The 10606-nt window shown below is 49.7% G+C and overlaps 1 protein-coding gene across 1 annotated transcript; it reads left to right on the forward strand.

The window, feature by feature from the left end:
• The first annotated feature begins 5396 nt into the window (after positions 1–5396).
• LOC142485296 (histone H2B 1.1-like) lies at positions 5397–5861 on the forward strand. Its single transcript, XM_075584326.1, has one exon. The coding sequence runs from the start codon at positions 5443–5445 to the stop codon at positions 5821–5823; it is 381 nt and encodes a 126-aa protein (XP_075440441.1). The 5' UTR covers positions 5397–5442; the 3' UTR covers positions 5824–5861.
• The last annotated feature ends 4745 nt before the right edge of the window (positions 5862–10606 follow it).

Below are 10606 nucleotides of genomic sequence, written 5' to 3' on the forward strand. Positions count from 1 at the left end.
AGCGAGAGAAATAACAAACCCCTCTGACCGTTCTGTTCTGACTGACAGATTAAATCTGTCAGTGGTGATATTGGATACCGAGGCTTGAGCCTCATTACTCCAAGTTCTCTTGTTGAGTGTATTGTCGCACTCTTTAGGAAGCTTCTTGATCTGTGTTACTTGCCACAGTTGAGTTGGTTTCACAGGTTCAGCGCTGTGATGGGTCGTGGGTAGCGGTCAAATGGGTTTGCAGAGATCGCAGCAAGCTTCTTGATCAGCGGGTTTGAGTTCTGGTCCAGTTCCTTGTAGAATTTCTTGTTGAGCTTCTTTAGATGTTCATCTAACATCTCGATACCCAGTTCCCTATGAAGGTCTGCTATTCTTGTAGGAAGTGGAGCGTTGGACGCAATCCGCAGCGCCTTGTTCTGTAATTTTTGGAGAGATGATCTTTGATGTTGGTGGCAACCACTCCACACCGGGGAGGCGTATGTCATTGTGGGTCTAATGATCGCCTTGATCACATTGACTTTGCTCTTGATGGGCATGGTCCTTGTCTTCAGCAGAGGGTACAGTGCTGCCAGCTTGGTTGTTGCCTTCTGTTGAATCTTCTCAATGTGGTTTCTCCAGCTTAGTTTGCTATCTAGGATTACACCTAGGTAAGAGCTGTTTGGCTCCCATTTGACAGCCTCTCCGTTGAGGGTGATTGGCGGGTGTGCCTTGATCCTCTTTTTGGTAAACAGTGTAGCTGTAGTCTTGCTGGAGTTCAGTCCTACTTGCCAGTCGCTGTACCATGTTGATAGCATGTCTAGTGCTTTCTGGATGTTCTTAGCTACTTCTTTCTCTCTGAAGGACTGGGAGATGACTGCCACATCGTCTGCGTAGAGTGCCAGTTGAGTCTTGTGGAGGTCTGTGGGGATGTCATTCATGAAGAGGTTGAAAAGGAAAGGTCCCAGGACTGATCCCTGTGGCACGCCAGCGCGGATGGGGCGTGTTGTTGAGAGCTCTTCTCGCACAGCCACGTGGAATGTGCGCTCCCGCAAGTAGCTTGCAGTCAGCTTAATCAGGTAGTTTGGGAATTTCAGGTTGATCATTTTGTGCAGTAGTCCTTCATGCCAAACTCTGTCAAACGCTTTGGCCACGTCCAAGAAGACAACTCCAGTTGATTTGTGGATGTTGAACCCATGGCTTATTATGTCAACGACTCGCAGCAGCTGATGGTTGGTTGAGTGGTCCTTCCGGAATCCAAATTGCTCCTTTAGTAGAATGTTTTTACCAGAGGCAAAGTGGCGGAGGCGCGTAAGAATAACTTTCTCCAGGAGTTTCGACAGTCCAGAGAGCAGGCTTATCGGACGGTAGTTTGCAGGATCCCTCCGTGGTTTTCCAGGCTTTGGAAATACAATGACCTTGGCTTCCTTCCAGGATTGAGGAAAGTGCTGGAGCCGCATGCATGCATTGAAGATTTCTGTGAGGCATTCCATGGCTGCCGGCGGAAGCTTCTTGATGGCCAGGTTGGTAATTCCGTCACTTCCTGGTGCTTTGCCATTTGCCAGCTTTTCTGCAAGTTGCGTTATCTCAGTCCTGGTGCATCCTTCAAGGGTTTCCGCTTCGGTCTCTGGTAGGTGCTCGGTAAGATGCCTGTTAACTCCTTGCTCAACTTCCCGTGCTATTTTGCTGGCTTGGTTAGGCCTAAAAGTTGTCTCCAGTGTGTCAGCGAGAACCTCTGCCTTGTCCTTGTTGCTACATGCCAGGTGGGTCTGGCCCTGGATAGGTGGATTAGGCTCCTTCTTCCCGGTCAGGCGTCGGGTCATTCTCCAAACAGAGTTGTCGGATTCCTTCAGCTTGGCTGCTGCGGCCTCCCACCTCTCCCCCCGGTGTTGGCTGATTTGCTGTCGCAGTAGTCTGGCAAGTGCGTTGTACTTTACCAGAAGGTCAGGTGTGCGGAACTTCTGCCACTGGTGTCGGGCCCTGTTTTTCTCAGCAATCGCTTGCTTGATCCCGCTCGGTAGGTCGTAGATCGAGCAGCGTTTGGGCATCTGTTTTGGGACGCTGTGCTCTATTGCATGTTGGACTGCGGTAGTAAAGGTGTTAACAGCATCATCAATGTCTCCGTTGGTGTCCAAGGGGCGGGGGTTTGTGATGTTGCTCAACTCTTCTTTGTACAGGCTCCAGTTCGCCCTGGTGAAGTTGTACCTGGGTGTTTGCTGGTGGGTTTCCATCTCGTCGCCAACAGTAATGGTAACTGGGTTGTGGTCTGAGGTCAGTTCCGCCAGGGTTTCCAACTGGACAGAATGTTTCACGTTCTTCAGTAAGACAATGTCCAGGACATCCGGTGTGTGGCTTGCAGTGCCTGGGTAGTGGGTGGGTTCTGTAGGGCCAGCCACTACAAAGTCACGCTCCTTTGAGTAAGCAAGAAGAGCTTGTCCTCTGGAGTTTGCTGTCCTTGAGTTCCAGCACCGGTGTTTGGCATTTAGGTCTCCCCCGATGATGGTTGGGACAGTGGAGTCCAGCAGAGCTTCCAAGTCTCCCAAATGTAGCTTCACCTTAGGGGGGCAGTAGGTGGCAATTAGTCGCAGTGGTCCTGTTGCAGTCTTTACCTGTACTCCAGTGGCTTCAATACTCCGGAGGGGTGGTAGTGCAATCTCATTATGGCTGACCCGTGTGTTAACAATCACAGCCGTCCCACCACCTCTGGCTCCTGTTGCCCGGTCGGTACGGTATACCCTGTGGTTCGCCAGGCTTAGTTTTTGGTTTCCTTGAAGGTGGGTCTCCGAGAGCAGAGCTGCGCATACATTCCTCGATTCCATCAGGTGAAGGAGTTCATCTGTCTTCTTGCTGATACCATTTGCATTCCACATCACGATGACAGAACTGCGTTTAGATGTTGCTGCCATGGTGGTTAGTTTCTGTGCTCCTGAGAAGGGCCGGGATGAGATTCGCTATCATTGTCACAATGGGGTGAATATCCATTCTCGCAATAGCGCTCGCTATTTTAAGGATGATCTCTAGCCAGTTTGTTGGGCTTGCGGTTCCGCCTGCGGGGTCCGGGTTGGCCGCCTCAACGGGGTTGGTGGATGGTGTCCTGAGAGTTTCCGCGTAGGTCTGTCCGTCTGGGTTTTGCATCCTCTGGGTGGATGCCGTGCCTTGGTCTGGGATCAGGTGTTCTGTGGTCCTCTGTCTCTCCGGCGCCAGGCGGGGAAGCTGGTATTGAGTAGTGGGTGTCTTCCTTGGTGCCTGCTCCATCAGGTGGGGTGTCCGCTTTTCCCGTGCCTCTTGCTTTGCTTTTGTGAGGTACGGGCAACCACGGTAGCTTGCCGGGTGTGGGCCTTTGCAGTTTGCACATGTCGCCGGCTCCTTCTTCCTATCTCGTGGGCATTCCTTGGAGTTGTGGTTCTCTCCACAACACACACAGCGTGGCTTCTGGTGGCAGAATGCAGAGGTATGCCCGAGCCGTTGGCAGTTGAAACACATGGTTGGGCCTTTTCTGCCCTTTGGCGCTTCTGTGGTTACCACACAGCTACAGAGCTTGGTAATCTTGGTAAGATCTGCAGGCTGGCTCTCCGGGGTTTCTGCCAGTGTGACAATAAACAAAGGGAACTTCTTGGTCTTGTCCACCGGGGATGTCAATTGGGCTACGCTCTTGACTGGAAGTCCATGTTCCGCGAGGTCGTGGGAAATCTCCCCCACGGAGGCGTTTGCTGGTAAGCCGCGAATTACAAATTTCTGGGGCTTTAGGCGCGTCAGTGGGAAAGTGTAGTATTCTATGCCCTGCTTTGCAAAGCAGTCCGTTAAGCTCCGGTAGTCGTCCACAGTTGTGGTAGTGATCTTTGCGTGGTTCGCCCGTGGTTTAACTACAAACGGGGAAGTGCAGTGCTCGGTGAGGATGTCGACAAGGTCCTTGTGGGTCTTCATATTCCTAACCATTACCGGTGGTATGCGAATCTTTTTGGGTGGGAGTGCAGTCTCTTCATCGTTGCACCTGGGCCCTGAGCAGTCATCGGCATTAGCAAGTGGCTCGAAGCGGTTTGATGTTTTGATGCCTTGGTCTTCCTTGTGCTTCTGCATCTTTGTCTTTGCTACCGATGGAGGGGAAGAACCATTGGAGCTATCAGAGTTTGCTCGCCCTCTCTTCTTCACTAGAGTGTAGTCCATGTCTTCTGCAGCATCATGTATTGCAGTCTCCATAGGTGGCACATTTGCCTCTGCCATAATAAGGCGCAGACCAGAGCCACGCACCCGCACGGCGGCGGGCACACGGCACAAATCAGAGCCACACGCACGGCGGCGAGCACTCTGCACAAATCAGAGCCACGCACACTGCGGCGAGCACACGGCACAAGTCAGAGCCACGCACCCGCACGGCGGCGAGCACACAGCCCAAATCAGAGCCACGCACCCGCACGGCGGCGGGCACACGGCCCAAATCAGAGCCACACACACGCACGGCGGTGAGCACACGGCCCAAAGCACGCAACGCAGGGAGCAAGAGCACACGGCGCAGGGGGGGGCACGGCACCAAGTTCAGGGGGGGCACAGCACAGAGCGCAGGGGGGGCACAGCAGAGCGCAGGGGGGGCACAGCACAGAGCGTAGGGGGGGCACAGCACAGAGCGCAGGGGGGGCACAGCACAGAGCGCAGGGGGGGCACAGCACAGAGCGCAGGGGGGGCACAGCACAGAGCGCAGGGGGGGCACAGCACAGAGCGCAGGGGGGCACAGCACAGAGCGCAGGGGGGGCACAGCACAGAGCGCAGGGGGGGGCACAGCACAGAGCACAGGGGGGGGCACAGCAGAGCGCAGGGGGGAGCAGAGAGCACAGGGGGGCACAGCACAGAGCACAGGGGGGCACAGCACAGAGCGCGGGGGGGGCACAACACAGAGCACAGGGGGGCGCAGCACAGCGCACAGGGGGGGGCACTGAGCACTGGGGGGGGCACAGAGCACGGGGGGGGCACAGAGCACAGGGGGGGGCACAGAGCACAGGGGGGGGCACTGCACTAAACAGGGGGGGCACTGCACTAAACAGGGGGGGGGGCACAGCACTAGGCAGGGGGGGGGGGCAAGGCCGGGGGTCACAGCAAGTCACAGCTCTGGGCTCAGTACTGCACACAGAACTCAGCATACAGTGCAATAAAGCTATAAAGCAAAGCGATGGGCAATGACCCACGTGGCAGCGGCGGCTCTCAACCCCGCCCCCTGTGCCCTTATTTATACACTTATAGAGCAGCAGCACTGCCCTGTGATTGGTCAGTTTTGAAAGAAGCCAATCAGTTCCAGAATCCTGTATCCACCAATCATCGTAGTTGCAATACATCTGATGATGTCATAACATGTCACATGACAAAATCAACTAATAGAAGAACAGTAGAATTGGGCTGCTCGTTTGCATACGATGCCTATAAATAGAGCTGCTGGGGGAGGAGTTGGACATAGTTTCTCTGCAGTTTGGAGAGGAAGCATCGCGCAATATGCCTGAACCAGCCAAGTCTGCGCCAGCGGCCAAGAAAGGCTCTAAGAAAGCCGTGACTAAGACCCAGAAGAAGGATGGGAAGAAGCGTAGGAAGAGCAGGAAGGAAAGTTACGCGATCTATGTGTACAAAGTGCTGAAACAGGTTCACCCTGACACCGGCATCTCCTCCAAGGCCATGGGCATCATGAACTCCTTTGTGAACGACATCTTCGAGCGCATCGCAGGGGAATCGTCCCGCCTGGCTCATTACAACAAGCGCTCCACCATCACTTCCCGGGAGATCCAGACCGCTGTGCGCCTGCTGCTGCCGGGAGAGCTGGCCAAACACGCCGTGTCCGAGGGCACCAAGGCTGTCACCAAGTACACCAGCGCCAAGTAACCCTGATCTGATCACCACCTACAAACACAAAGGCTCTTCTAAGAGCCACCCACCTTACCAATATAAAAGTTATAATTCTCATATTTAATCTGTTCGGGATAAAAAAACCAGTATCACATGCAAATTGTGTTCTAATGTACATTGCACTTAATGCACGCTTATTTTTTTTTTGTTTTGTAGCTCTCATTCTGAGCTGTGCTGAAAGATTTGCAGTATATAGCATGGTGATACTTTCTGTAAAGGTGTGCAAAGCATGTGATGGCTGTTTCGCATTTTAGCGCTTCCTACCCAGCCCTGTGTGTGCTATACTTGTATGTTACAATTAACCAGCGGAAGACCCGCAGACAAAGTACAAATCGCAGAGACTCCCATTCAGTTAATCTGCAGTTCTGCCGCATACCACAGGGTGACGCTGCAGTTAGGAATTGGATCCGTGCTTACAAAGCGGAATTTGGTATTAATACAATGCGATTATTTTTCCTTATTTATTTTTCGAGCTTCACTAAAATACAGATTATATGTACATGTCTCAGACACATGGTGCATTAAAGGATGCCCTTAACACTGCTTGGTATATAATACATCTGATATGGGGCATGTTCTAGTGCAGTTTGTGGTTAGTTAACATACAGACAATGCAATCCGTGTTTGCTGCAAGCGTTAGATACGAGCATACTTATTAGCATATATAAAGTGGGCCTATTAATCGTTTGTCGAACATGTTTATTCAGTTTAATTTATTAAAAAAAAAAAAAAAAAAAAAAAAAGTTTTACTGAGAGCAGCAAGTGATATTTCTCATATTCTTGTGTTGGATTAAATATTTTTAACATTCATTTAGAAATCAGTTATAGCTGGTAATAGGTTGGGAGGTGTTACATTTAATTAATTGATACAATGTTCAATCTGTTATCAGGGATTGCAACTTTTAGTATAAAAACAAGACCAAGCAACATTTGTTCCATCAGATTTCAGCAGCAGTTTTAAGTGGTTTTGTGATAATTTGTCAGAACTGTAAATCGCAAATATTTATCACATTCGGTTTTTATCGTATGGCCATAAATATAACCACACATGATGTCATGTGTAAAATACATCGGTTTGGTGGTCTCGGAAGCAAAACAATTCACAAAATGAAGCTAAAGGCACCAAAACATTTCATATCTGCCATTCAAACAGAGACCACACGGTGGCAGTGTTGTTTTGGAAATAACCTGTATTCTGGAGACTTGGATTTAACACATGATCTGAATCACAGGTTTCAACTCCAGAGATATTTCTGTGACACTGTATGTTTTGTGGCGTCCCTTAAATATAATTGGTGAGTTAAGTCCAAATCAATAGGACTGTGGCACTGCTGCATCATTATTCTTACATTTAGGTTGGAACACTTAAATAGCCCGTAAAATAATACAGAAACATTATTTAGTGACATCTGCAAGCAGCAAAATGAACACAGAGCAAAACACACAACTACATATACTAGGGTGGGGGCTGAAACTGCCAAAGATGCCACTTTTCCCCATATAATCTATAGAGGGGAAAGGGCAGCAGCACCATCAAAATAAAGGCAGCAAACACAAATGTATAACTTACATTAATAAGAAACACTTGGGGTCCTTCTTCACAATCCCAACAACATGACTTATGGTCAAATGTTGACATGTATTCAATTCATTTCTCTATGTCTAAATCCAAGCTCTGCTCATTTCATTCAATGATGATATTTTATTCCAGTCACGTAGTCTTGCATAGTTTGGTTTCCTCATTCTTAGACCTGTGCCCTTAGTTACCATTACAATCAATGGGCTCTGCCCAAATCAATCATGGCTGCCGAGAACTTTGCCAATCATCACTATGGTGACCAAGCCTCTTTTTAAAGCGCATGAGTAGTAAGGACACCATTGCAATACATTACTATGTGTAGCACCTTTACCCCTACCCTCTGTGAGATGGGGTCGCTACCTGTATGTTTCCTAGTGCTGTGTATACCTGTGAGGCAACAGGAGGGCTCTGAGTTGCTCCGCGATGGTGTGGGGAGAATCAGGACAGGCTTTCAGGGTGCTTATTCTCTGTTGGCAGCGCCTCCAGTCAGCGAGGATCCTGTGTCTGCAGGATGGCCCATGCTGACACACCTCTCATCACAAGGCAGTGAATCACACTTTTGGATGGTTCAATGGATGTTTATTGCATATTCCCAGAATTTACAGCAGTCCTCATTCCCTGGAAGGTTACCTTAAGGCTTGAGGCTCATCTAGGTTTTCTTCTGGTGCTCCTTCTGTATCCCCTAGTGGTATACAGGGTAGTTGTTATCACTCCACAGGGGACGAAAGAGACACACAGATTGCCAGTATATATCCTGGGGAATGTGCTTGTAACCCTGCTCCATAACAGGGCAGGTCTGATACTGATAGGCATCATACATTTTCATATGACCCAACCAGTATCCTCCCCCAGGCTGACACCCTCAGGCTGTTGCTAGGCCCGCCCCTGGATACAGTAAATATATCCAGGGCTGCAATAGCACACTAGGCCATCATTAGAAAATCTAACCCCTCCAGTGCCTGTCCCGAGCAGGAATTATACTGTTAGGGCCCACGGAAAGTAGTAGCGACTGAAGGCTATGCTACATGCGCATGTTCCACTCATACAGTTGACAATGGGCTTAAAGGAGCCCTAGACCTATTGCATAGCTTCACTGTCTATATGCAAACTATAATCCCATAGTATAACACTCCTCAGAGATGGGTTATAGTACTCCTCAAATGTGCATATATATTCGCAGTGCGCTAAATATCACCCGTTCTTGATGAAGCGCCGTAAGGCGTGAAACGATCGTCGGGTGAAAGGCGACGCGCAGACAGATGACGTCAGCCGGTTTCTTTTCCTGAGCGCGAGACGGAGCAGGAGGGATCAACCCTGTAGCTTATATGCTATTCCAACAGAACGGGTGATATTTAGCGCACTGCGAATATATATGCACATTTGAGGAGTACTATAACCCATCTCTGAGGAGTGTTATACTATGGGATTATAGTTTGCATATAGACAGTGAAGCTATGCAATAGGTCTAGGGCTCCTTTAAGCCCATTGTCAACTGTATGAGTGGAACTGGTTATATACAGGCTTATTGAAGCCCAAACATACGGGCACCTGATCATTTGTGGTGAACACAAATAGACCTACAATACTTAAACTGTATATCTGTGGGCCCATGATTACTAATGAGGCCGCAATACTTATACTTATGTTGATCACAGATAAGTAATTTGAAAAATACCCTTTTGTGTTCTGTTTGACCTGCTCCGCAGCTGCTCTTTGTGGATAACGTTTTAGATGATTTTATATATAAATAGATAATAATTATAAATAATTTAGGTGTAATCAAATAGATAAGTTTATATTTGCATAGTATTAAATAAATAATTTTTTGTTTTGTGTTTTTAACCTCCTGGTGACCCATATGGTTTGCATAACAATTCTAACTACTCTATATTATAATTTAGTTGAGTGCATATCTATGGGATTTCTTTAGTGGTCATCTTGGACCATTCCTATATACATTACATTATACTACAATTAGTCCTTGGTGTGTGTGTGTGCAGCCGCAGGGATCAGGTGAAGCGGGGACCAGGGAGAGAAGGGGGGAACACCACCTGCAGCCACGGGTGGGCAGTCAGCCACGGGGACCAGGGGCAGGAGACGACGAGGGGCAGGAGACGGCGAGCAGCAGCACTCCCATTACTTACCCCTGCAGAGAAGGAAGGGCTCCATTCCGCGTCACGCCCTATTAGCCAATCAGCTAGGGGGATTTTTTTTTCAGAGTAAGGGAAAAGTAACTGGCCACCGGTCAATTTCCGTTCGCACCTGGCGAGTGGGCGACCGGGTATGTCGAGCACTGACCATAACCACCACCACCTAATGTTCAGATGGATAATTGAATGGACTAACTAGACAAGACTCTAGACCACCACAGATGCAGCGCGCAGAGTCCGGCGAAATAAGTCTCAAATTACAACAAGACATCTAATTTTTGGGTTGCCGGCTGATGATGTCACTCACGCACAGTTCAGGTTTGTATAACTTTCAAACTTCCCACTTTAAAGTGGGGAAACTCTATGCTTTTCCTGTGTGGGTGGGGGGGATGGAGGGTGAGGAGAGGGTGGGGAGAGGGTGGGGAGAGGGTGGGGAGAGGGTGGGGGGAGGGTAGGGAGAGACAGTGTGGGGGGAGCGAGAGTGTAGGGTGGGTGGGAGGAAGAGAATGGGGGGGAGGAAGAGGGTGGGGAGAGGGATGGAGAGGGTGGGGGGAGGTTTGGGAGTGATTAGAGAAAGGGTGGGGGGGAAGAGAATGGGGGGGAGGAAGAGGGTGGGGGAGAGGGTGAGGAGAGGGATGGAGAGGGTGGGAGGAGGGTTGGGGAGAGGGTGGGGGGAGTTTTGGGAGAGAGAGAGAGTGGGTGGGGGGTGGTTTAGGAGAGAGGGTGGGTGGGAGGGAGAGAAAGGTTGGGGGGGAGGGAGAGAGAGGGTGTTTTTCTGCGTACAGACATCCGTCAGGAACTTCTAGGCCGTCAGGAATCTGAATGATAGTAGGTAGGCAGAGCACAGTACAATGACATCCAGGGCAGGATTGAAAAACATGAGGAAAAAATCCCAGGCAAACTCCGAAATAGACAGATCAATTTATTAGCAAGCTAATGCCTTAACAGGGACATCACAAACGCACCTACGCGTTTCGTGCAAGGGCACTTTATCAAGGAGTCAGGAATCTGAGTTTGGGCGTCAAGAATT

This window comes from Ascaphus truei, unplaced genomic scaffold, assembly GCF_040206685.1.
Source record: "Ascaphus truei isolate aAscTru1 unplaced genomic scaffold, aAscTru1.hap1 HAP1_SCAFFOLD_545, whole genome shotgun sequence".
Lineage (NCBI taxonomy): Eukaryota > Metazoa > Chordata > Amphibia > Anura > Ascaphidae > Ascaphus > Ascaphus truei.